At 46.0% G+C, this 27,539-nt stretch overlaps 1 protein-coding gene across 3 annotated transcripts in view; it reads left to right on the top strand.

Annotated features, from left to right (window-relative positions):
• Acf (ATP-dependent chromatin assembly factor large subunit) overlaps positions 1-27,539 on the top strand; it is a 58,207-nt gene that overhangs the window by 20,034 nt on the left and 10,634 nt on the right. For all 3 annotated transcript variants that reach the window (XR_010565101.1, XM_065435053.1, XM_065435054.1), the window contains 15 exons: positions 113-299; positions 4,080-4,270; positions 4,913-5,138; positions 5,248-5,379; positions 5,851-5,976; positions 8,866-9,075; positions 9,382-9,535; positions 9,733-9,798; positions 13,128-14,012; positions 16,825-17,035; positions 19,690-19,769; positions 20,084-20,193; positions 20,279-20,353; positions 21,395-21,642; positions 25,732-25,907. Coding sequence is in view for 2 of the 3 variants with exons in the window: in XM_065435053.1 (XP_065291125.1) it covers positions 113-299; positions 4,080-4,270; positions 4,913-5,138; positions 5,248-5,379; positions 5,851-5,976; positions 8,866-9,075; positions 9,382-9,535; positions 9,733-9,798; positions 13,128-14,012; positions 16,825-17,035; positions 19,690-19,769; positions 20,084-20,193; positions 20,279-20,353; positions 21,395-21,642; positions 25,732-25,907 (3,077 nt within the window). In the remaining variant the exon portion in view is untranslated. The remainder of the gene's footprint in view (positions 1-112; positions 300-4,079; positions 4,271-4,912; positions 5,139-5,247; positions 5,380-5,850; positions 5,977-8,865; positions 9,076-9,381; positions 9,536-9,732; positions 9,799-13,127; positions 14,013-16,824; positions 17,036-19,689; positions 19,770-20,083; positions 20,194-20,278; positions 20,354-21,394; positions 21,643-25,731; positions 25,908-27,539) is intronic.

The following is a 27,539-nucleotide window of genomic DNA, read 5'->3' as shown; positions in this document are numbered from 1 at the left end:
CCCACTGAATAGCTTTGGAACATGAAACTCCTTCTGTCGTTAACAGTTACATTTAGGGTGGCAAAATATAGTCTGGTGGCCAATGTGTGCGTCATTGCAACATCTTTTGCAGGAGAAGACCCAGAAGAAGTACGGCCTGCATCAGCTCACGTTTGCCGACATCTTCACGGGCTCCTCCCCAACATTCACAGTGTCTCCCAAGAACAGGCCCTCGTCAGGGGCAGCCACACCTGGCTCGCCCGATGGCAAGGTCAGCAAGCCCCGGAAGTTGAAGCAGACTGGTAGCCCCAAAAAGGAGGGTGAGTGCCTTACTTCCGGAAATGCTGTGGCCATGTGAGCTGTTTCATGCACTGCTTGCTAATCCGTTGATGAGATGCCAAGGACAAAAACTTTTGTTGTACATTAGTGAATTACCCTTTTAGAATACCGAAAAGGTCATTCTTATAATAATACCTTGGTTTGGGCGAGTTAGTACATCTTGACAGTTTTCATAAAGAACGTGCTGAAGACGAAGTGTTTAGTGACATAACTTTCTTAACAAAACAAAACACAAAAACGGAACGTGAAATAGTGGAAGCATATCTTATTGGGAAAGCAGGCGATAAGTGCGTCAGCTATCTGTCTTTGGTTTTGCAAGAAAAAGAAGCGACGTTTCTCTCGAAATGTCTAGGCACATGAACTAACAGATTGATTATACATTTGTGTCTATGATCCGATTAATTTACCATCTTTTGTGTGTATGATGATGAGTTCATGATGTACCTGATGCGTAGAGCATAAATAGATGACCGTTTGTAGTAAACGCAAGTTGGAAGTAGTGCCACTCCTGTCGTATGTGTTCCTTTCGTCGTCGTCTTTAGCACGTTTTTTTATGAAAACGGTCATTCTTACCTTGAGAAGTGGCCCGGCAAGCCAAGATACGACGACAAAAGGCAAGTGGCACCGCCACCTTGAAGTTCCTGCACCAGCTCGCCATCACATTACAGGTTTTGGCAATGTCTGCTCAAGCCCAGTTAACCTTTTATTGGTAAATATAGACTGCACTGTAGTCTAAGTAAGCCAAGGACTGAACTTAGCCAAGAACTGTGCCATGGCATCCAGAATGCACAGTAGTGCTTTGAAATCTGTGAGTCATGTCGATGTTCCGGTGCTAAATCTTTCACTATAACGCAGGGTGTCTACCAACCGGAAAAACAGGGAATTCTCAAGGATCTTGAATAGTCTAAAAATACTTGGGAAAAATACAGTAAATTTGTGCTTTTATCAGGTAAAATTAGGTGTAATTTTGTTGAAAGGGAATGAAAGTTGGGCTAATGCTGGCTCAAGTAACAGAAGAATTGTAACAAATAGTCTTTGATGCAGTGTCATAGGCTGGAGGAGTTTCCAGTGTACAGTAAATGACCAATTTTCGGGACACCCGATTTTTGGGACATGCCCGATAATTCGGACAGCTTCGCGGCACCACCACATACTGCATAGAGTCAGTTATAGGGTATGAAATTTTGGACACAAGAACCATTTGCCATCAAATATTTTCAGAACTTTTGCATGACCACAGGCCCGAAACAGCATTAATCAAAGCCACCACTGCCGCCATTTTGATAATCTCGCCGCCTCGAACTGGCGCTCTTGCACACGGATCCACTTGCAGTTGTGGCCACCACCATGGCGACGCTAGGCCTGACTACTTCGACGTTCTCTACTGTTAGCAATTCACCGCTGTTATCAATGGCGCCGAATTAGCCTTTGTAATCCTTGCCAATGGCTTCGAAGCTTGGAAAGCACGACACGTTGCATAATGCCGGTTTTCGAAAGTAAGCTTCGCCTCAGTATAGCAGGTTACGTGGTGAAGCATATATGAAATATTGTGGTGAAGTTTAACAAGTGTGGGAAGGAGAATTGTCATGGGGCCCAGTATGTATTCCTTAATTATACACATGTGCACCCGCCGTCTCCTGTCGCAGTACGAGCACCGATATGCCTAATAAGTGTACCGGCAGGCCCTCAGAGCTTGTTCGCACGTGCCTGTGGACTATTTGAGCCCTTAAGGGCAGAAAAAGACATGCATGGATTTTTTCGGACGTTTTCGCGGCCCCTAGTGGCGGCAGGAGGACGAGAACAGAAAGGACCTACACATTGAGGAATGAACAAGAAAGGAAGCTTGCTGCCGCTTCTTTGAAGGAGTTTGAGCTCGAAAAACAGTGTTGGCTGATGCCGAGATGCAGGTGTCCCTGATCCAAACCAAAATAAACTCTTTAAAGCAGTGACACGCAACACTGAGGCGTTGTGCGCGGGCTGAGAGTATGTCAAGACACTTGAGGTTGACTCACCAGCTGTTCAGAATCTCACTTGTGTCAAAGTTTGGGCCTCATACCAATGAGCTTGCTATCACTTGATAGATGTAGCTCATATTTGAAAATATTTCCTTCTGTAATCATCTCCTTTTTATTCGTATTTGAGAATATTTTCAATGGTGTCTACCACTTTTTTCAAAGTTATTTTATTCACTGTGCATTTTAGTAACCCCTCCTTTCTGTTTTCTTTTTGAATAAAGTAAGCACTACTCCTTACTATTCCAACTGGATTAATTTTTTTTTTTTTTTAACATGCTGACTAAAGAGTGACAGCATTGGGCGACATGGTGTCAGCCCCTTCTTGACATAAAACAAAGCTCTGTATCACTCGGGGAATTTTGCAAGGCACTCGGGCAAAACATGCAAAACTCGGGGAATCTGGAAGTGTCAACTTGGTAGACACCCTGTTGACTGTGCAGCAGTTTTTCAAGCCCTGGTTCCTGAGTGTAATGGCCCACGAGGTTTGCCAAATCTGAAGCAGCAGAAATGTTTTTCCTTCTTCGTTGATTTCTAGCAAAGATATCGCTTGCATACTGCAGGAAAACCCTGCACAGACGCACAGCGGGAATCATTGCTGTGGCCCACATGCACCACCTGCGTTGCCGTGAACATGTTTAAAAATGTAACTTTGACTCTCATTTTTTTTTTCTTATACTAATCAACCTCTTACTACCAATTTCTCGAAAATAGTTTTGAAAGATTGTGTGATCAGTCTGCATGCTCGTGTGGGCAACCAGCCGTGCACACAACCAGCCGTGTATGAGTAAAGCCGGGTTGCACCTACTGCGCGATAATTAGCAATGTGAAACATCCATGGACTTGTGGCACCGTCTATTCAGAACTTAACTAAACTGGATATTCATACTAGGTTTTCTTTCCATGTGACAAATCATGGAACAAGGTTGGTTGAAAATCTAGGTTCTTTATATCTGTTTGCGTGGCTCAGACCTCTTGTTTCCCAACATGGCAGTCTGGCGCAAGAAGCCTACACAATGCAGAAATTACAGAGCTACTTATTGTGAACTCCAACTTCTAAAGCTTTGATGTTGATTACAATATGAAAATGACATCAACGAAATGGCCATGTCCCCTGTGAAACACTGATTATTCTAGTCAAAATTGTTAGTTAGCCTGCTAACTTTTTTATTTTTCAGACTATAAAGCTTTGTAGAAATGTTCAGCAACATATTGCCAATAAATAGCATTTGTAATGCTAGCCTGGTAACATGTTACTTAGACAGAAAGAACTTGTTGCACTTTAGAAGTCTATGACGCTCAACGGGTGAAAGAACTCTGTACACCTCACAGCCAAAGGGTTGACAAGGGATTCTAAACCCGGAAAACTAGTGATGCATTATGAAAAGTGGCTGTCTGCAGAGTTAAGCTGAACAAATCGTTGCAGTATGAAAGCTTTGTTTGGTGCATTTTCACATCTGTTCGGCACATTTGGCACCTTGTGCTCCCTGTGCTGTTTCTTTTTCGAGCAGCCATTGGTTGTCGTGGTAGGCAAGAATGCTTATTTGTGTTGAATAGGCAAGAATGCTTATGCACTTTGATTTCGATACACGTTAAACAACATCAGGCGGTCAAAATTAATCTGGACTCTTCCACTGCAGCATCTTTTATTCAGTATTCCTTGGAGTGCTTGTGTTAAAATATTTGGGGTGTCATTTTTTGTCTTTCAATTGAGGGCTTTTTGGTGATGTTTTGCCACTGTTTGTCTAGGAGCTGTTCCGGCGACTACTAATGGCAAGAAAGAGCTTGCTGAGAAGCCAAATGGCATTGCTGCTGCCAGTGTGGACCATCCGTCGGCTGAAGAACTGGCCAAAGCAGCAGCCGAAGCCAAGGCAGCAAAGGATCGGGAGTTCGAAGAGCTTTTGAAGCTGAAGATTGCTCAGAAGGAAGCCCGGCAAAAGGTGTGCTGCCATGTTAATAGGAGTCGAGTGCATAACTTTCATCCTCAACTTTTAATTTATTTTATTTCATTTATTTGTTGTTTTTCGTGAATCTATGCTTGAAATTTTGACCAAGGCCGCATGGTGATTCTTAACCACCATCAATGGCGAGCCCTTTCTAATCTGGCCATCTGTTCTCTAAAAAGTATGCGCACAATTTTGATAGTACTGTGGAATCTCGATAAACAAAAATCGCTTAAACGGAACTGCCTCTAAAAGTGAACACCATGCTCAGGGCTGGTTTGTTTTGTATTCAGCTTTGTATCTCAGTAAATGGAACTCCTGATAAACGGAACCAATTTCCCTGGTCCCTTGAGAGAGACAACTTCAGCCAATGCACTGGTTTAAAAATAGTCGTAATAAAGCATTTACTAATTAAAGCATCAGTGAATAAAGTTGCCTAACAATATAACTAAGGTTGATATATTTATGTTATTAAGGTGCTGCTTTAAGTTTGTGTCGGGCTAATGGCATTCTCGAGTGTCTCATGGTTCTCCAGTTTGCTCTTTCCCATTGCGTGACTGCTGGCGTTATGACGTGGTGCAAGTGACACACTGCTGAGAGATAGCTGTCTCACGCATTCTTCTCCTGCCTGTTGCACAGAAAAAGATAGAGGAGCGGCGCCTACACGCCCAGTTCCTGACAGAGTGGAACCGTCCCCGTGATGACCTGGAGTGCGACGACCTGCGGGAGCTGCCATCCTTTGTGCCACTGCACTGCGCCATTCCCCCCAAGCACTTTGGGGACTTCATGGTTGTCCTCGAGTTCCTCAGCTTGTTCGCGCAGCAGCTGGACCTCAAGGACTTCTTCCCAGCGGGCGTCAGCTTCGGTCAGTGCTTCTCCCTCCTCAATCGCGCCCAGCACACCTGTCCGCTGTGCAGAAAATCCAGCCACTTATGCACGCAAGGTGTCCTTTCACATCGTACCTTCCGTTTCAGATCTGCTGGAGCGTGCTTTGACGGAGACAGATGTCCTGGGTTCACTCAGCGACATCTTCCAGCTGCTGCTCACGGCAGTGTTCCGCACACAGGAGGAAGAGATGGAGCCTTCCAAGGGCAGACATCCGCAAGGTACGTCTCGCAAGCTATGACAAATCAGTGGGAACATTTAATTCAACATCGTGTGTAGTACCTATCTGCTGTGTCAGCATTTCAAACAAAGGCTTCTTGAACATGGGGGTCTCTCTTTCATCTTCTGGTTGGGCGTGAAGGAGGGCAAGGAATGGTGAAGCACTGATATGGAAGTGGATGCAGAATCTTCTAGTTGAGGTTAAGCTGAAGAAGAATGAATTTGGCAGGTTGCATAATGCATGCTGCAGATAACCTGTGGTCATTGAGGTGAGTGGAAACGCAGCTGAGGGCGGCAGGGGATTAGATACGATAGAAATATCTAGGCACAGGGCAAGTTTGCCTGACTTAGGGCGGATTGTATTGTGAGAACTATGGTAGGTCTCTTGAAATGTATACTGGATTTTAACGTAGGCTGATGGTGATCATGATGATGCCTGCCACGGGGAAGTAACTTGTGTCCGTAATGTTCAGGGGAACAGAGTTCGGATGATGAACCTGAGGAGGAAGAGACGGACAGGGGTCGTGGCGCCCTGCAGGCCATTCGCAAGGCACAGCGAGTTGCGACAAGTGTGTCCCTGAAACAGCAGCAAGTGCTCGGTGAGTCTCTTAGTAGGTGTGTGCAAATATTCGAAACTGTCGAATGACAAACGAAATAGTTTTCGACAGTTTCAGAATTGTCAACTATGCTCAAACCGGAAATCGGAGCTAAAGTGCAATAAATGTCATCCTTGCAGCTGTAGTAGACATACTTGTAAAACACGAGAAGTTTGCAGCAGGTTACCATATTTACTTGCATAATGATCGCACTCGCGTGATCATCACTTTCCGCACTTCCATGAAAAAAAAAAAGCTACAACCAAACTTGCCTTGGCTTTATTATTTATAGGCTTTATAACGGTTGTGGTCAGCAACAGCAAAAAGGCTTTTCGATTCTTCTTGTTTGCACTCATGGGCACACAACAAATCGCGAGCAGCAACGATAGTAGCCACGTTTACACTGATACGCTAGAAGTGTGCCCTGTTCATACGCTGCCGCTTGTAACACAGCTAAGACAGTTGCCCACCTATAGCGGAAGCGTACCGTATTAGGATAGTAGTGAACGCCAATGCTGCAGTTTCCGTACCGTGCCCCCTGGGTTTTATGTCACTGGCAGCAAAGTGCGCCCATCTGTGTTTCTATCCGTTCAAAGTGGTCATGGCTACGTTATTGCCACAAACTTGCCGATGGTAGCAATGTTATTCATTATTGATACGGAAGAAACTGTTTCAATTCGCGTGATGTGCTCACGAGAACAAAAAAAATAGTGTTCGGTGCTATCGGCTTGCTCCGCCGGCCGCCGTTCTTGTTTTGGTGTCCCACACTGTTACAGTAGCAGCGACCTATTTGTTGACATGTTGTCATCCCGCAGCAATTGCGATATGAAAAAGAAAGTTTTCTTTTCACGCAAAATTTAACCTGCGTAATAATTGCACCCCTGAATTTGCGTCAGTTTTTTTTTTTTTTTTTAACAAAAAAAGTGCGATCATTATGCGAGTAAACATGGTACGTTACTTCAGAAGTGAGACTTGACTGGCTAAATTGAGATTTGCACCCTCCGAGGAGTATGGGAACAAACTCCATACAGTCTGAACCCTCCTATTGTGACATCAGTTTTAACAACACATTTGAGTTCCTGTACAAAGAAATGATCTGTGTGACAAAGGAATAATTCTGTGCTGGGCCACTATTTTGTAGCGATGCCTTATACCTTATTCTGTGCTATTCTTATCATCCACCACACACGGCCGTCCGATCCTGTTTATAATGTGGGCAGACCGTCGCTCTGACCTCTAGCCAAGCGCGAAAAGCGCGCAAAAGCATAGAATCGGAAAAGGCTTCGCCACAGAATATCGGCCCCGGTTATAACATAAGCTGCGCGTTGCGTGACCTTTACAACGAATGATTTTGGAGGCCCCAAGTCTTCGTTATAAACATGTTAGACTGCATACTGGATATAACGATGTGCAGCTGATACATAGTCAATTTTTGTATGTGTTCTATGGCTAACTAAACCGCTTACTATAGTGCTCCCATGCTGTATTATCACTTATAACTAAATCTGACTGTTGGGCATGTGCACCTAGAAAAAAAAAAGTATTGAACAACAAAACAAGCCGCTGCAGAGTCACCTTTGTGCCTTGTGCAAACCTTTTCCTTCCACCCTCTCCAATGTCAATGCAGTTGACTCTTCTATCGGATGGGGAGGTGTCAGTGCAGTAATGCATAGACAAGCTATCATTTTTGGCCACTTTAGGAATTAAGTCATTTAGTTTCACGCAAGCCCAATATTCCGGACTCTCAATTACAGTAAAAGCTCGTTAATTCGAACCACAAGGGGAAGTCGCTTCAGCTCGAATTAACGAAAGTTCGAACTAACGAAAGTGAAGGAGGGCAACAGTACACTGCGATTTGGAAGCAGTAGGGCATGTCAGAAATTTGGCGCGCCAGAAAGTGATGGCGTGTGCCGCGGGCACACGCCATCTTCAAGTCGAAGCTCTGGGTCCGACTGTGCCACACCACCGATGTCCACCGAAACGAACGTTAGCCGAGGCTTAACACTATCACAATGATTCGCGACGGCCGATACCTCCTAAGCTGAAAACAGAGGTGCACAACCGATGAAGACTGCCGAGACAAAGACGCTGAACATCTGAAGGTGGTGAAGGCCCTGATTCGTTGGTTCTTGATTGCAAGCGCAGCTGCGACGTACTTGATTCGCTGTGTTTTGGCGCTTGCCGTGCCATCTCCGCACAACATTAGCAGCTGTACAAGATTTGCAAAGCCTCCGAGATTCGCAACGGGCAAGAAGTCTTGGAGGTTACGTAGAACGGAGAGGCGGCAGCTGCCACTGCCTTCTGGCTGACCCCACGTCGGTTAGATTTTTTTCCGATTTTGCCTTCTCTCGCCGTTCTCTCCGTTTCGGAGGCAATACAGCCTTGTGTGTAGGCAGTAGGCGCTTTTCTCTGGCCGTGTGCCAGGTGAGCGTAGTTCGAATTATCCGTGAGGGAACCTTCTCGCGTTCAAATTAACGGACTTTTTTATACATGGACTTCTGTGGAGCTTGGCCGGACCAAATCGTACAGTTCGAATTATCCATAAATTCGAATTATTGAAGTTCGAATTAACGAGCTTTCACTGTATTCACTTTTAGGCAGTCCTCGTCGAGTCTAAATTATCGGTCGGTGCCTCTAATCTGAAAGCACATGCGATACACTGTGTTGCAGATTCTTGAATCTCTGTGAGCACTAGCAATTGCTCTGGAATGCATGATGACGTGTGCATACACGCTGGACCAATTTGCACCATGAGATTAAATTTGACCTATGATCGTGCTTACCACTGCTGTTTGGATTAGTGTGTGGCCTGCCTTTCTGTGCACAAGTTTACTTCTGTTTGTTTGCCATCAAGGCACTGTGACGATGTGTTGTTTTGTTGCCTGTTTGCAGGTTTGAAGCTGAGCAAGGTAACGGTGGATGCATTGTCGCTGAGCGAGGTTCTCCGGCTACACTTGGCTTCGAGCGGATCCCTGGATGTTGGGCGGAAAGTGTTCAGTGGCTGGTACTCCCAGGAAGAGGATCCAGGGCTGTGGTTCACCACTGAGGAGCCCGAGATCATGGCTCGCCTTAGTCAAGGAAGCATTCATGACTTGGAGATTGGTATGTTTCACTTTTAAGGACTGTGTGCTTTCTATGAGCTTACTGCCAACGTCTTGCATTTCATTTGAGCAATGTGCAGCTGTATCCTCAGTTGACTGCTGATCAGAGGTGCTTGTGCACTGTACGTTTCATGCACATTTGGTCATTTGCAAGGTCTATTTGCAAGCCAATGCTAAATAGAGTCAACTCCCGTGACTGACTTCACCTTTGCTGGATTGTGTGTTGACACGTGCATTTTAACAAAGTTTTGCAGAGTGCTGAGGCAGAGCAGGAGCCTAATGAGTCCACCATTTTTCACCCTCCCAGGTGACAAGGTGAAACTGCTGCGAGTGTTGGTGGACCAGCTCCTCTCGATGGAGTCCTTTCGGGGCGTCATCGAAGAGAACCTCATGAAGCTAAAGCAGCTCAAACAGGACTTGCGCCAGATCCGGCTGTCAGCCAAGCAGCAGGAGGAGCCCAAGTATGGACCCTGCTTCTCCCTCCTTGTTCACTGAATTGGGGATGTGTAACGGCAACAACAGATGCACCTGCAGGATAGCCTGCGAGGGAAACACAATGGATAGACTTAATAAGCTGGAAAAGTTTATGCACGTTTGTTGTTGCAGGGCATGTGTGTGTGTGTGAAAGATGCTAATTCTCATCTGTATTGTATTGCAGGAAAAAGAGGAACCAGAAGGAAGGTGCAGCTGAAGGAAAGAAGGAGGAAGCAGAAGGGGCCAATGAGTAAGTCCCCGTCAGCTAATATGCAATAAATAGCCTAGTGCATGAGTAAAACTAGCCTGTACACCAGAATTGCAATACAGGTAAACCTCGATATATCGAACACGGATATACCGAATTATTGCATATATCGAACACTTTCTATATCACGTGAAACATTGCATGCATCTAATATTTTTTATTTCGAATGGGGTCGGACGTAAAATGGATATATAGAACTCCACCACCCCAGACCACATGCGCTCTGTTGAAAGGCGGCAAGCTTTTCCGCAACACTCTTGAAGGTAAGTGGTGGTGCAATGGGCGTTCCCAACTGCTGCCCACTATAGCCACACATAGATCGCGCCGAGGGCACCATAAGAACGTAGAGGCGTACGCACGCGGCGGCTTGGCTAGTTCAATAACGTCAATGACACATTGCATTTGCCACGCTGACTCCACGGTGCCATGCTCTGCGCCTGCCGTGCCTCGCGAGAACTGGCGATTTGCATCCACAAAGATGTGCAGCTGCGCGCGCTCACTGGGCTTCCTCATACACGCCATGGCAGACGCCACTTATTAGTTTGTTATTGGCAGTGTTTGAAAATGCTTCGATTGAACGGGGAGCCAAACGAAGGCGCTGCCGAGGTTGATACAGCTTCAGTTGAAACGGGAGCAGCTACAGCTCCAGTTAAAATCAAAAGCGAGGCAACATCAGCGCTTGCGGTAGCAAGCGCTGATGTTGCCCCGTTCTCGATTTGAACTCAGGGTGTCTACCAACCGGGAAAACCGGGAATTCTCAGGGAATTTGAACAGTCTGGAAAAACTCAGGGAAAACTCAGGGAATTTGTGCTTCTGTCAGGGAAAATTAGCTGTAACTTTATTGAAAGGGAACGAAAGTCGTGTTAATGCTCGCTCCAGTAACAGAGGAATCGCAATGAATCGTCATTGACGCCGTGTCATCGGCACGATGTGTTGCCAGAGTAGTTAGCGACCGATTTTCCAGACGCTTTTTCGGACATGCCCGATAATTTGCACGGCTTTGCGGCACCACCACGTACTCCAATAGTAAATGTATATTGCCCTGACTGCAGGTCTGAAATGGAATTAATCAAAGCCGCCACCGCCGCCATTTTGATTATCTCGCCGCCTCGAACTGGCACTATCGCACGCAGATCCGCCGGCAGCCGTAGCTACCACCACGGCAACGTTAGGCCTAGCTGCTTCTACGTTCGCTGTTAAGCTTCTTACCGTGCGGTGCCGTGTTTTTCATTGAAAGAATTCGCCGCTGTCAGCAATGGCACCAACACCACGTTTGTAATCTTCGCCATTGGCTTCGAAGCTCTCAGAGCACACACAGCGCGTTTCGTAATGCCAGTCTCTGAAAGTTAGCTTCGCCTCATTACAGCAGTGTGAGGCGGTGAAGCTTAACAAGCGTGGGAAGGGGCAATTGTCACGGGACACAGTATGTATTCCTTAAATATACGCGCGTGCACCCCCGTCTCCTGTCACAGCACGAGCACTGATATGCCTAATAAGTGTACTGGCAGGCCTTAAGAACTTTTGCGGACCTGCCTGTGCCAATTTTAGCCCTTATAGGCAGTTAGAGACATGCATTCATTTTTTTTGGACTGCCCGATTTTTCGGATGCTTTTGCGGCCCCTAGGGAGTCCGAAATTTCGGACGTTGACTGTACAACTGACCAAGAGGAAGCTTCAAATGATCCATAGGGTGAACATGTGGCAGAAGGAGGATGAGAACAGGAAGGACCGACGTCCTGAGGAATTAACGGGAAATTAGGCATGCCGCCACCTCTTTGAAGGAGCTTGAGCTCAAAAAACAAAGCGTTGGCTGATGCCGAGATGCAGGTTTCCCTCATTCAAACCAACATAAGCTATTTAAAGCAGTAAAACCCTACACTGAGATGTTTTGTACGGGCTGAGAGTATGTCATTGTCAGGACAGTTGAGATTGACTTCCCAGCTGCTGAGAGAGAATCTTAGTTGTGACAAAGTTCAGGCCTCATACCGATGAGCTTGCTATCAGTTGATAGAAATAGCTCATATTAAAAAAAATATTTACTTATGTATGCATCTCCTTACATTCGTATTTGTAAATGTACGACCCTATTTGCAATGGGTTTTATCATTTTTTCACTGTACATTTTACTAACACCTTCCTTCTGTTTTCTTTTTAAATAAAATAGATATTAATCCTTACTATTCAAACTGGATTAAGTCATTTTTTTGTTTCAACATGCTTACTAGAGAGTGACAGTATCGGGCAACATGGTGTCAGCCTGTCTTGACATAAAACAAAGTTCTGGCTCACTCAGGGAATTTAGCAAAAGTGCTCAGGGAAAACCTGGAAAACTCAGGGAATTTGGAAATGTCAGCTTGGTAGACACCCTGGAACTGGAGCTGGAGCTGCTTTGGCCCTTCTATGCCGCTACTGCGGCGCAAAGAGGGCACTAGCCTATCGCTTGTGGATCGTTTAGATTATCTTGCGGTTTCCGTGTTTAAGCACGCGGCTGCCAGTAAGAAGCAGGCTACGCTGCTGCAGTACTTTCAGCCAAATAAGTAAATACTTTTCTTGAGCTTCAAGTGAGTATTTACTGCGCCACAATTGGGGAGCGATCAGGGATCATTGTTCAGAGCGCGCATTCAGTTTGCTGTGCACAATTAGGCTAGGCTGTGCCGACTTCGTGCGTCTGACAAAGTCGGCGCAGCCGAGGCTAATTGCTTGCAGCCTAATTGAATTCGCGCTCTCGGCTGACGGCTGAAGTCTGTGCGGCCTAAGCGAATTGCACGCGGCGCAACCGAACGCACACTCCAAACAACGATCCCCGATCGCGGCCTTGGTTCATTGACTGATTTGCAAAAGTTTTTGACGCGTTTTTACATGATTTTATATCTAGAATTCTGGCTATATTGAACTATTTTGCTGTCATCGCGCTGTTCGATACATTGAGGTTCGACTGTAAATCCTCTCAATGAATTTCTCTGGACCTTGAAAAATATTTGCGTCATCCTAATGTAACCTTTCCTTGTTTGCATTCAAGTGTATCTCAAATATTTTTCTTTCTGCCAGAAAGACAAGAGCAACAACATTGCCGAGGCAGTTAATTGACTGCCAGGCTACCTTTGTATGGACATGCAGAATTGTTTGAAGTTGGGCTTATTGGTTGTTTGCTACAAGGTAGCGGCACAAGAATAGGACAAGGCTAAAGTGTGGCATGAAGAAAATGCACATCGCTTTGTGGTTTCCTGCCTCAATGTGCCTTATTGCTATGCTGTTCCCCTGTAGCAATAGGCAGAATTAATCTCAACTTGCGAACACTCACTTCACACGCAGGGATGCTGATGACAAGGCAGCGACTGACAAAACGTCAGACAAACCATCAGAGAAGACCGAGCAAAATGGCAAGGTCAACGGCATCATTCCCGAGGCCCTCAAAACCCCGCAACAACGCAAGGAAGAACAGCGCCGGAGGGAAGAGCTTGAGCGGAAGGAGCAGACCCTGCGGAAGCAGGTTGAGCAGCTTCAGTCCTTCTGGTCCCTGCAGCCGCTGGGTGAGGACCGTTGCCACCGACGCTACTGGCAGTTCAACGCACTGCCAGGGCTATTTGTTGAAGACAACGACCCGCACAGAGGAGCCTGCATACCCGGCGGCACTCCGCTGGTCCGTTGTGAACTCCCGAAGCACCCTTCGGTGACCTTCATGGAGGCATTTCTCCTGCACAACAACCGCAAGCGTGGCGACAGCGGGGACAGTGCAGCACTCAGCGACAAGGAAAACAAAGAAGCCGCTGCTGAGCGGAAGGCCCTGCATGCGGAAGGCAAGGCACAGAAGCTCCTGTGCGACTCAAACCCAAGGGTGGCGGCGGGAGCAGGCAGGCGTACGTCCGTCGAGACGCCGGCCGTCATGATGAACGGCCTGCTGGACCCGAAGCGAGAACTGAGTGTAGTGTTGGACAAGGTGGACAGTGTTGTTAGTGACATGACGTCAGTGCACCCGGTGAACGGTACGCATCCCTATGGGACGTGCTCAGGTAACCCAGTGACGTGTACAGTGCATGGTGAAGTGGCCAGAAGCGCAATGCCCCGTTGGTGGTTTTGCCGGAACAAGGAGGAGCTCACTGCCCTTATCGGTGCACTCAACCCTCGTGGTTTCCGCGAGAGCAAGCTCAGGGCTGTCCTCAAGAGGGATCAGGCTGACCTGGAGACAGTTGTGGCCAAGTGAGTGTGACATCTGGGAATGTTGTCCCTAGTTTGCCCGAATTCTGTGCTGTGTTGCTTCTGTCCTGCTTCAGATCAAGCAGCTATTCCTTCTGGACCAACATAGGCAGTAGACTAAACAATCGCACGGGTGCTTGTTTTAGCTGCTATATGCTTAGCATACAAGAACGAGGATCACGCCTTATGCATGCATGCTGAATTCATTTATGATTGTGAATGCAGGGAACTTTCGGTGAGACCTCTTGTAGCACTGTGGTAGTCATCGACACCTTCATTGTGGCTTCGTTTAGGGTGCTCACACTGGCCACAGATGCCAAGCCTAAAGAAATGCAGTACAGTACAACCTCATCGATACATTCTTGTTACGTATGTTTTCCCTGTGCCAACGTTTGCAATTAGGGGGGGGGAATGACCCAGTAGGGTTACGCTCATTTTTCGCCGGTCCATACGTTCCTGGAAAACATGATTTTTTTGGCAACAAAGTTCAGTACATCGCCAAACTGCGATTGTATATGGTTTCCAACTGCTAGATCCTGTGTAAAGAAGAAAATGCTTGATGCATGTACAGACGAGAACAGTATTACAGGGTTTCTACCAACCGGGAAAACCAGGAATTCTCAGAGATTTTGAGTAAAAACTCGGGGAATTTGTGCCTCTATCAGGGAATTTGTGCCTCTATCAGGGAACATTGGTTGTACTTTTTTTGAAAGGGTTGAAAGTCACGGTAATGCTGGCTCGAGTAACAGACAGGAATCGTAACGAATCGTCTTTGACGCCCTGTCGTCGGCTGGAGGAGTTGCCAGTGTACAGTCAACCACTGCCTTTCCGGATTCCCAGTATTTTGGATGGCTTTGTGGCACCACCAGCCCCATAGAGTCAATGTAACAGTCTGAAATTTCGGACGGAAGAACTCTTCGCTGTCTGATTTTCTGGACGTTTTGCCGTGACCGCAGGTCTGAAATGGCATTAATCAAAGCCACCACCGCTGCTATTTTGGTTACCTCGCCGCCTCAAACTGGCGCCCTCGCATGCAGATCCGCTAGCAGCGGTAGCCACCACTGCAGCAACGCTAGACCTAGCTGCTTCGACGTTCGATATGAAGCTTCTTGCCATTGGGTGCCGTGTTTATTATTGAATGAATTCGCAGCTGTCAGCAGTGGCACGGACTCCGCCTTTGTGGTCCTCACGATTGGCTTAGAAGCTTGGAAAGCACAGTGCGTTGCATAATGCTGGTTCCCGAAAGTCAGCTTCGCCTCTATACAAAAATGTTACTTGGTGAAGCATACGCAAAAGTATTGCAGTGAAGCATAACAAGCGTAGGAAGGGCCTGTTTCCACGGGACACAGTATGTATTCCTTAATTATACACGCGTGCACCCGGTATTTTCGTTCACAGTAGGTGACAGCATCAAAGTGACAGCATCAGGCGATATGGTTTCAGCCCGTCTTGACATAAAACATAGTTCTGCATCACTCAGGAAATTTTGAAAATGCACTCGGGGAATACCTGGAAAACTCAGGGAATTTGGAAATGTCAACTTGGTAGACATCCTGGTATTTGCTGCCCGCCACAGCAGCTTCACTGCAGTGCTCGCCCGCCCATCTCATGTGAAAATGCCAGCATGCGCTCAGGTTCTCATTTCGGTGCCAGCATATCTTCTCCTGGGTTGTCACACGCTGCATTTACAGCTATCACTGCCAATCCTATTGCGATAAGCATCTTTGCCTATTTGCTTAGCAGCGCATGGTGCCATCGGAAGCGTAGCACCCCCTTTCGGGTGATAACTGAAATGCACCACTGTTCCCTACTGCAGACTACACTTGTATACATTTTTTGACCGCTAGATCCCATGTGCACAAGAAAAGGAGCGATGTACGTGATGTACGTGCGATTGATAACGATACATAGCCACCCATCAAATGTGAAAATGAAGGCGTGGACAGTTTATTATTCCAGTACCTGCAAATCTCCACCTAGGTCGTCGCACGCCACATTTACAGCTATTGCCGCCATACCTATTGCGATAAGCATCTTCACCTGTTTTACAGAGCATAGTGCCATTGGTAGCATATTGCGTGCTTTTAGCAGGTGATAATCTAAATGCACAGCTGTTCTTTGCTGCAGCCGCTGGGTTGTGAGCACCACATTTCGCTTTGGTGGCATCGGGTGTCGCCCACCAGCTCAATTTCATTTAGGTTTCCTGTCACCTTCTTAAAACAGCAAGCAGTAGGAAAACAACAAAACATGTCTCGAGCCACTGAAGCACCAACAGCTTGAGGCATGTCGACGTCTCGTGCAGTAATGATCTAGGCGACACTTCGCATTCAAGCATGGTATAGTCTGTCAAATTTTTATTTACTCTGGATCATACATTTTCCCAGTTAGTACAACTTTTCTCATGGTTTTTTCCTAATCGTATGGACGAGGTTCTACTGTAGGTTCTGCTCCAGCAACAGCTCTCCGAGTAAGGAAAGCCAATCATAAAGGCCATCCTTTTGTGTATTGAAGGCACTGGAAAATGACTGCGGGAGCTGGAAACACTTCATGGCCACCACGTTTTGGGCACCACTTATAGTAATAAAGCATGCGCTGGTGGAATTCATAAAGAATTATTCACAAAATGTTCAGAGTTATAAATTTGGGCGTTCTTGTGCCTATCGCAAGGGTTTGTTTTCTTTTCTCTTTCTCCTGTATGCTTTTGCACACAGCAAATTGCATTCTTCATGCTTGTCTGTTCATTTTGTTCAGTGTGGAACCATAACAAGTAACAATGCTTTGGAGCATGGTGAATATGAATTTCTCACTCTTCCAGGTGTCCCGGCCGTAAGCTCAATCCAGAGGTGGTGTGGCCCGAGGAAGATGAAGGGGAGGCTGAAGTGCGCAAGTCGTCGCGTCTCCAGTCGGGGCCCAAGCCATCAGCTATGGCTGGATACCCGTCCCGGCTGGCTCAGGTGTATGGATTCCGAGAAGCCCTGCTTGACCTGGAAGAGAAGCTGTACACTGGCAGCCTTGGCATCATCAAGGCACGTGTCTTCTTGTGTTTCAGTTTCTTGGTGTAATAGAGGGCATGGGTTTCTTACCTGAATAATGTGAGGCAACATGTGAAGGAAAAGGATATGTGGATCCCACGCACTGTGGGAATCTATGTAAGTGAAGCTTTCTGTGCTGTTTGCTTCGATTGGCGATACAGTGAAACTTGTTAAACCATAGTTGGCCGGAGCTCAGAAAAAGTACGTACTAAACGGTTGTACTACTTAAACGAAATAGCGTGAGATCATCCACTTACCTGTCAGAAACTGAACTACGAGAGAGTGCGATAAAAGGGCAGAAAATCTGCAGTATTTATCCACTTCGCACGACAAAAGTATCTTATTTTCGGTTGATGCCATGGCAGGCTAACAGTTACGTCGGCGGCCTCAAACTTGCTCAAGCTATGAGCCAGATTTCCGGCCGGGGTTCCACCAGACCCCCCCCCCCCCCTTCTCAGCAAACACCCGCATGAGGCTGCCGTAACGCGCAGCACATGCCACTGTCGGGCCTGAATTGCCCGTGCTGTCGCTTTCCTTGTCCTCATCACTGTCGTTAGGCGAATCTCTGGCAAAAATAGAGGAAACGATAGCAAAAAGTCAAACCTCGTAGCCAAAGTGTTTTCGTGGTCGCAGTAGCATTGCCGCGCAACTTCTTCGCATTCCGAATGCCACACACCATAGTCAACGGTAGATCCCACTCGTGTCCCAGTACCGACTTTGTGCCATGTTCGACAGCACAAACAATGTCCAATTTTTCTTCCATGCTGAGCACCCGGTTTTTTGTTCTAGCTTGCCCGACACCACAACATGAGCCACAACACTACAGTGTACTAAAATTCTAGTACACTCTGACAACACTGTTCAACTCTGGCACCGCGCTGAAATGATGCTGATGTGGCTCCCCTCCAAACGCCCGCTGCGTTTGCGCTTGGTGGCCATTCTGATCTCTGAGGCTCGTTCTGCCGGGACAACTTACCGCTGTGATTTCGCAACGAAAAGTTGAAACTCTGCATCTTAATTGATACTTACGCAGTAAGTTAGTGCGGTTTATGCAGATATAAAACACATTATGTTCAATGGGCGCTGAGTTGGAATTTGACTTTACTACTTTTAAAATGAAACTACGGTTTAAACGGGTACGGTGTGATGACGTTTTACTGTAATTAGTGCCAATGTTGATGTCAAACATTACCTTGCATGCACCACTGTGGTTTGTCTGCATAGTACCGAAAGCACACAGGGAGAGGTGTTTGCTTGAGGCATTTTTGCGTGCCTCAAGGCGCACAACAGGCTGAATGTATAGCCCATTTTGTGCAACTGGAGCTGGAATAGGCTAGAGGCATATGAGCAGCTTTTGACCCCTGACATCCCCTCCATGGTTTGTTCTGTACAGCTAAGTCACGTTTCTTCTCTCCATCATTGGCTACTAAGCTTTATGTGCATCATGACTTGCTAACTATGCTTCGACTCCTTATAGAATATGGTGTGTTGATGCATGTTGCAGGATATGGATGTTTATGTGGGCTCTTCCCCCCTTATACTCGAGCTGTAGCTCAGTGGCTATGGTGTTGGGCTGCTAAGCACGAGGTCGCGGGATCGAATCCCGGCCACGACGGACGCATTTCGATGGGGGCGAAGTGCGAAAACACCCTAGTGCTTAGATTTAGGTGCACGTTAAAGAACCCCAGGTGGTCAAAATTTCCGGAGTCCTCCACTACGGCGTGCCTCATAATCAGAAAGTGGTTTTGGCACGTAAAACCCCAAATATTATTATTATCGAGCTGTAGCTTCTGGATGTTAACTCTTTCCCTACCATGGGGAAAATAGGTGTTCTTTGTAGATTGCGCCACATTTTTTCTGGTAGGAATTACTGTACTTAATATTTTATGCAATACATAAACAAAAAGCAGAATGAATGCACTTTTCACACATAAAGATTTTATTAACAAGATGTATGTCATAAAGATATAAGTTGCCAGTATCAAGGTTGTGGAATAAAATTGAACAAAGTTTGTTCATACACGCTAGTATCTACGAAGAAAAAAAATGTAACAAATTATGAGATATACAAAATGTATTGCTGGCTAAGGAGCACTAGGTATTCTACTACAAAAATTTAACTGCAAGCACTACAGTTAGGCAAGATGGGCTGCGGCCGCCATTGTTCTGGGCTGGATTGAGCCGTCGTCGCTCTCAAAGTCCGATGAAAAGACAGCGCCCTCAGACTCGCTGCTGTTCGATCCAACGAAAAAACCAGCCACAGATGCAGCGGAATCGAGAGAGATGCAATCTTTCGAAGCGCATGCGCCACTTTTGGAGGCGGCCATTTTTGCTTTCTGTTTTGAAAATCACAAAACTTGAAAGCGCATTCAAAAATCGCCGCCTTGCGGGAGAAAAGCTATCTCCTTATAAAACCTAAAAAATTTTCTCCTCCGTCACATCCGATGGCGCATTATGTCCGTGAACGGCGCAGAAGGTCTCGAAATCGGCGTTTCAAATTATCGTCTGGCTGGCTAACTATGCCAAGTGGGCACAGTAGGGAAAGGATTAAACTAGATCTTTTAGAGGTTCCACACGGTTCAGTCTTGGACAGCTTCACTCGCCAGGTTGGTTAGTATTAGTTGTGACAATTTATTTCTTTTGCACAGGTTGATCGAGTCTCATGGAGAGAAAAGCTGGATGGTCTCTTGGCAACAGTTGAGGCAACAGACAAGGACCAAACGGAACTGTGAGCATGATCCACTTGAAATGCAGTAGAATATACGATACCAGTCACACAAACATTTCAAAGCCATTTGTCAAGCATTTTGATAATAATCCATGAACTAAATACAGTGAGATGAGTTCTACTATAATGTTGTGAAACAACTGTCGAATCATTTCAAGTCAACAAAGAAATGGGAATGTTTTTGATATATTGAAGGCATGTGGCCATGTATCTCAAGTAACATTTTATACATCATCATCATCATCATCAAAAAGACCGTCGCTGTGGTGGTATCGCAATATTAATGCAGTTCATTCTCTGCCTCTTCTCGACAGTGTAAAAATCGCATCCACTTTGGACTACGAGTCCGAAGTGCGTGACCTATCACAAGCACTGCTTGACGTCTCGATGGGCATCGAGGCAAGGTTTCTTCAGCCACCTCTGGGTAAGAATTTAATCCCGTTTCTAGCTGGTGTTCTGCGTGTTTGTTTTCCCGGCATTTATTGTTTCTTGCTTTCCGAACATTTCAGGAGAGTCTGAAGAACAGCGGAAAAAACGGAAAGCTGCAGAGCTTGCCCGGAAACAGAGAAAGGAAGACGGAGAGGGTAAGATCATGCACATGCATTCAATGTGAACACGACTATAAATAATTTGTATGGGCTACATGTTAATCTTATGCCAGGTCTGTGGCCACAGGCAGCTATAAAGTCAACAGTAAAAAAACGTTCATTAGGCTGTTTTAACATCTTTGTTGTCTGCAAGTCTATTTGTGCTCCCATGAAAACTACTAGGCATCTTGTACCATGGATAATAACGGCATTGCACAGAAAACCAAGAAGAAAGACGCGTACACAATGCACAAGTTGTCTCTACGCCTTCCTTTGTCTTAATTTTCAGTGTGCTGTTATTAGCCATGAACTAGTATCAGCTCTCCCAGTTTTATAACCTTGTAACCTGCCGTGCTGGCGTAGTGGCTATTGTGTTGCGCTACTGATCAAGTCCCGGCCGTGTACTGTGAATTGGTTGCCCACTGAAGAACCACAGGGGGTCAAAATTCATTCGGACTTCCTCACTACGGCATGTCTCATAATCAAATGGTCGTTTTGGCACATAAAATCCCAGAATTTAGAATGTAGACAAGTTGTGGAAAATTAGTTCTTGAGAAATCCGCAAGATGGAGAAAGTTTTCATGGAGGGTGGGGGGGTAATAGTCATCCACTCAACAGTTAGAACAGTCTACGTTACCCCAAGTTCGCACTGGCATTCACATGGCTAATAAGAAGGACACTAGAAAAAAAAGAAAGGCTGTGGTCATTTTAAAGCAAATGTGGAATTTTTTTACTTGATCCCAACAAGAGCGTAATTTCTGGTTCTACCCGCCGTGGCTATGGTGTTGGGCTGCTAAGCCTAAGGTGGCAGAATCAAATCCCGGCCACGACGGCCATATTTCGATGGGGGAGAAATGCGAAAACACCCCTGTATTTAGATTTAGGTGCACATTAAAGAACCGCAAGTGGTCAAAATTTCTGGAGTCCTCCACAAGGGCGTGCCTCATAATCAGATCGTGGGTTTAGCACATAAAACCCCTTGATTAAATTTTAATTTTTAATTAATTCCTGGTTCTGGCATTTGTTACGACTCAACAGACGTGCCTGACGAGCCACCGAGCAAGCCATCGTTACTGGAGAACTGGCGGGAGTCAGTGAGCGGGTGCACATCAGTGGCCCAGCTGTTTCTGCACCTGTCATCGCTGGAGCGCAGTGTGGCATGGGACCGGTCGGTGCTCAAGGCCTACTGCCGCATCTGCCGGCGGCGGAGGGACCCGGAACGCATGCTGCTCTGCGACGGCTGCGACCGCGGACACCACCTCTACTGCCTCAAGCCTCCACTTGAGGTGGGCTGCACTTACACTAGGAACTTTTTAAAGTGAAGCTTTCTGTGCCTTTGCTTTCAATTTTGCGGTTGGCATCTTGCCGAGTAGGTAGCTTGGGCTACTGGTTATAACAAGAGGTAAGAAGTGAGTAAGTGTGAACGAAAAATTAAGTTGGCTAAAGAGAAGTGTTAGCACTATGGGGCAGCTTGCATGGGCTGCAATGTGGCACATTAGAGTTGAGGAAATGTGTGCAGGCCTTCTGTCATTTTGTTGCTGAACAGGAAGTTCCAGATTCAGTTTTCTGCTGCATTTGGCCATAGTCGATTTGGTGTGGAATGCGAAAATTCTTGCACACTTATTACACATATCTGTCAAACCTCCCAAATTCTACTAAATTTATTAATTTAGGCTCTTTCTTTACGATTTCATTAATGCTTACATTGAGTTTTACAAAACATACACTAGGTTCATAAGAAAGCTTTGCTCATTGGTCTTCAAACCTTTCGTTGGTGAAAGCACACTGCCTTACTTCAAGGGGTCGTGAACTGCCCCTCGAGCTCGGCGAAAAAACATAGTACACAGATAGCATACGTTACTATGAACATAGCCAAATTTTGTAGTCGTGCACAGTGCGTGTAGTTTGCAAGCAGAATGCAAAGTCACCTTTTTCCAAAAATGCTCTTTTAAACAGAAGTCTGCTCCTCACTCTTTTCTGTACACTTCATTTCGTAATATAGCAGATTCCCATACGCAGTTGCTATTGGCCCATAGTTTACATAAACCAAAAAGCGTGTTTGGATCAATGTCCTTCCTACTGTTACTTTGCATATTTGTTGACGCAGTTCGATAAGCAGGCTGAAGTAAGCAAAACTCTCATGTTGAATTTTGATGATGATTATTGCATTTGCTCGAATTTAGGCCGACCCCGATTCTAAGCCGACCCTCAAATGTCCGAAGCTAGAAAATATTTTTAAAATATACCTCGAATGTAGGCTGAACAAAAAAAGTGAGGAGAGCATTCGTAAACTGAAAACGGCATTTATTTAATATGAACATGCCGGGCTCATTTTACGTTATCGCTGCTAGCCCACGCCACATGTGCGCTTGTGGACGCTCGCGTCCCCCAAGCGCAGACGGTGCGGCACGGCTCACACGCATTGAAACGCTGCGCTATTTTGGTAAACAGCTTTTCTCTGTTATCACGCGCTTATCTTCCTTATCGCTGTCATCTCCTCGTTGTGGCACATGTAAAAATGACACCCGTTGACCCCTCCAACTGTGAACATTTTTCTCAACGGTGCCCAAGTCTCACCTGGCTTGAACGTTTGACGATGCCTCTGCAGCTAGCACAACTTCTCATTTGAAAACGGCACTATAGTGGCATTGCCTGTTTAGTGCCATTACGATAAGGCCATGCTATGGGTCTCACTGCACGCATAGAGATACAGCACACCGATACGACACAGGTCAAAATAGCAACGTTGCCATGAGTCACTCGCGTCCATAGAGTTTCCTGTAATTATTGTATGATACTATATATGCTTCAGTCTGCTTCAGTTGGCTACTAGTGTGGCTAATAGCATCTGTGATACTCGCTTTTGTAGATGGCACCAGCTATGCATCATATATATTATGTTCAATTATAAACTGACATGTTTTTTAAAATCCTCGAATCTAAGCTGACCCTAGAGTTTGGTATACAATTATTTGAAAAAGCTATTGGCCTAGGTTCGAATATATACAGTACATACTTCTGGAAGAAGCCATCATCTGCTCACGCTTGGCCGCGGCCTCCACGTAGGAAGTACTTTGGCCACCCTGCTTATCGGTGTCCTAGCCGTCGGGTCTTGCCGATTTCCACTAGTTTTGAACACTCGTCTAGCCTCGAGCCACACGAAACCTAAGGTCAGACCACACCTTGGCAGACTTTGTTTGTGTTGAGCTAGTGATAGTACTTCAAGATGCACAAAGTGGATGCCATTGCTACTATCCGTTGGTTAAGCTGGTGCAGAACAAAGCCGGTTTGTTCCACGTAGTGCGACCAGACTGGAACACATGAGCACGAGCGCACACTCAAGCCCTGTTGTGCACAATGCAAACGCTGTGCATACGCACTACAGTTACACGTAGCTCGTGATCTGTAGTAGCTCGTGATCTGTAGCTCGTGATTGTAGATACTGTGGCTGCCACAGGGGGATGCGATGAGTCCGCTGGCTGAGGGCACTGATGCTATTTGAGGGCATCCGCATTTGGCCTTTGCGTTTGGTTGCGTTGTGGGCGGGCCCTCCTCTACCGTAGCCTTCGCAGTGCAAGTCATTGAAGAAGAAGCAGAAACAGCGTGTTGGGGACGTTTGATTGCCAATAACTTGGTTTCTGCTGAAAGCATTGAGTTGTTCAGTGGTGGTCTAACTACGCCATTTTGCTACAATTCGACATGCCTGCCCCTAACTGCACCCACCCGCTCAAGTACCATATGCGCCAACTGAGCGAAAAGTTGCTTTCGGGACAGAATAAAATGTAATTCTGTGGTTTTTTACATGGCAAAGCTGCAATCTGATTGTATGGCATGCCTGTCTTGGTACAAGGCTTGTCCAGGTAATCAGCTCCAATCGAAACAATTCCTGTACCCGACGCTGACAAAGGGATCGACAGCAAAAGCAGCGCCTATGTGCGAAGATATAGGACCAATTAGCCACTGGAAGTTACGTAGATTCATGCGTTTGCACATGCAATTCGGAACTTTGTCAACCTACGAACTTCTATGCGCGATTGTAGTAGTTGCTGGTTTCGACGGTCGTCAAAAACACGTATGCATGATCTCGGAACCAATCGCAGGTTAGCCACTCGTACGAACATATTAGCGGCAAGCTTTTCGTGGCGGCTTCTGAAAAACTTGCCGGTCACATTCGCCAACAGTAGTTTTTCGCCTTGGCAGAAGGCCTTCGCTATTAGGCCTAGCCAGTAGTGCTTCGAAAGGTCGGTCGGGTATCGGCGACCAAGGTTACTGTTTTATGCCGAATTGACTCGTATCTATTCGCAGAGGCCACGTAACACATGGGAAACCAACAAACCGCCTCATAGCGAAAGCAAGTGCACAAGATGTTACGAACATCGTTCTCCGCGACCATCACATTTGTGACAGACTGTGTGAAGGCATCTCATCTTGGTGCTGTTCATAGATACATAGTCTCTTTTCAAGCTTCTAGCATTCTTATTTGACATAATACATACTTTCTCTAGTGCGGTAATGCATAATAAAGCACACCTGTCATTTGGAGGGCACATAAGACACTTGGCATCACTTTCTGTCTTGTGCCTGACAGTGCAAATTCTAGCAGTTCTAGCACATTCGTAATTTTATGTCTGTCTTGCATCCAGGTGCATATCTTGTTTTCTTTAGCCTACAAAATTAAGTTCCTTGGCTACCCAAATAAATATGTTTGCAACATATTGTGCACGGTGTACCGTCTGTTGCAAGGCAAGTTTAATTGGTTACTGTTGACTTTGTGTCTTGCTTCATTGTTGAGCAACACTTAATGATTGCACAGTAATAACGAGCTTTGCCAAATGGCTAGAGATTGCTGCTGTACTACTCCAACTGTTCCAAAAAGACAAATTTTTCCTGCTCCAGAAATTGCTCCATATCCTAAGCTACTGAACCACCACTGAGTTTTTGCAGCAAATTATTTCTGAAATGATATATTTTCACTTCAATAAAAAGTGTTTCATGGCTGACCATAGAAGACCCGACAGCCCAAGTTGGCGAGAAAACAGAGAAAGTCCATAAGGTGCCGTAATCATGCCAATCCAGAAAAGGCACCGGGAAATTCACTGTGATCTAAAAGCATTGTTGCATGTCAGCCTTCGCTGTTCCCAGCTTGTTTCTGCTTGTATGCTCCTGCTGAAGGCAAATCGTATGCATGTGTCCCTCGAAATGTGTGGGCTTGGGGCAAGCTTTTAAAAAAATTCACGCTGTTCCCTCCTGACCCCTCAGTGCCATGAGATTTTTACACAAGTTCGCAGATTTGCAGGCATGTTTTTAGCCGTTGTGCGCATTCAAGAATGCCAGGTGGTCAAGGTACGAGTGAATGTGTCTCCTCGTCTGTGCAGGTGATTCCCAAGGGCGACTGGTACTGCATTGCCTGTCGCCCCAAGGAGAAGCCGGCCTCCCCTGCCAAGCGCAAGTACATTGAGGAAGAAGAGGACGACGACCAGGACGAGGAAGACGAGGAGGAAGAAGATGAGGATGAGGAAGAAGAGACCAATGCCGCTGAGAATGAGAGCGAGTGAGGAACAGATCCACTCTATTCGTCAAACTGTAGCAATGAATCTTGTGGTTTATTGATCAGAAAAGAATTGATGTCTTGTGCTCATTTGGTGCTGCTGCTAAGTGCCACTTTGAAGCTGTTTGCGATTTCAAGGCTTGCAATGGCCTGAGGAGCAGAGTTGCTTCTTTAGCAAATGCCATAACTGATTCCTTTTTAGCCAATTCAGTGCCGTCTTAATGAGCTTTCAAGACTGATGCTTGACTCATTCTGATTTTGTGAATAGCGATTGTATTTGTTTCGAGTGCATTGAAAGTTATTATTGCTAGATCCAAACTGAATGCCGTATTTACTCGCATAATGATCGCACTCCGAACTTGGCGTAGCGATATGTCCTGTGCCAACCTAATATTGATCGTGCTTACCATCTGTCGAATGCTACGCGAACGACTCTTCAAGACAGACCAAGCAGTCTGCACGCACCAAACATTCTTAAGTAGATGCCTCATTTCATTACTTTCATCACTTTCCGCACTTCCATGACCAAAAAAAATAAAAAATGCTGCAACCAAACCTGCCTTTATTATGTGTAGGCTTTATAATAGTTGTGGTCAACAACAAAAAAGGCGCCTTTCAATTCTTCTCATCTGCACTCGTGGGCACGCAACAAATCGCGAGCGGCAACGATAGTAGCCACATTTACACTGATACATTAAGGGGGGAGGCTACACTTGAAACACAACTTTTTTATTTGTGGACAGATCTGAACGAAATTTTCACACATTGTGTATTTTAATATGCAGATTCTAAAAATATAATTAATTTCGCCACAGGATAGGTAGTTTCTGATATACTCTAAATGCATTGTATAAGCTGAGTCCTTTGTTTGGAGGAAAATTAGCATCTAAACAGAAAACCCTAACACATTAATTTGAGTATAAAGACTATCTAGGATATTCAGGGAGTGCCGTAAGGTATTATTCAATGTTCTAGGCTAATCTGAGCAAGAGTTAGAGCTCATCAAAGTTGTGAGAAAAAAATGCCATCTTGACATGTCAAGCATGTGACCCATTTCAAAAACTTTTTGAGAAGAGTGCTGCTTTGAAAAGGTGCATATTGCTTACTGCATACATTTATCTTTCTGGCAAAAAAAAAAATTATGTTGATAGCTGAAATAGGACAGAAGCTATTTTACCTCCAAACTTGGAAGTCTGTCGGAATTGTTGTTTTGAGAAATCAAGGAAAAACATTCTGCAACATCTTTATTGAGAACATACCAATAAAATCTTAAGGAAATTCACCAGGGGCATAATCTGGATACATCCTATCTTTTTGCCGTTTTTTGGCCAGCTTCCTTGCGCTCAAAGAGGCTTCTCGCTTCTTGCTGGAGTTAGCACTTCGAAGGTCCGGCGCTCCGGACGTTTTCCGGCGCTCGCTGCGCGCTCGCTACTTTCTTCAGTCGTGAAGGAAATGGTGCCTGCACGATCTGTGCCAACACGCGTGGCGTGGGCGGACGAAGTGTTGACGCTAGACGCGCCAGTTTGCAGCTCGGAACTCGATCCGGTAGAATGTCCAGGCAGACCAGCAACCGGCAACTCCGCGAGTATGACAGGCCTAGCCGCCTTCCGTCGCGCATTGCACAGCCGCTTGACG

The sequence above is a fragment of the Dermacentor albipictus genome, chromosome 7 (genome assembly GCF_038994185.2).
Source record: "Dermacentor albipictus isolate Rhodes 1998 colony chromosome 7, USDA_Dalb.pri_finalv2, whole genome shotgun sequence".
NCBI classification, from domain to species: Eukaryota; Metazoa; Arthropoda; class Arachnida; order Ixodida; family Ixodidae; genus Dermacentor; species Dermacentor albipictus.
Note: the sequence above shows the minus strand (reverse complement) of the source record. Positions and strands in the feature narration are given on the sequence as shown.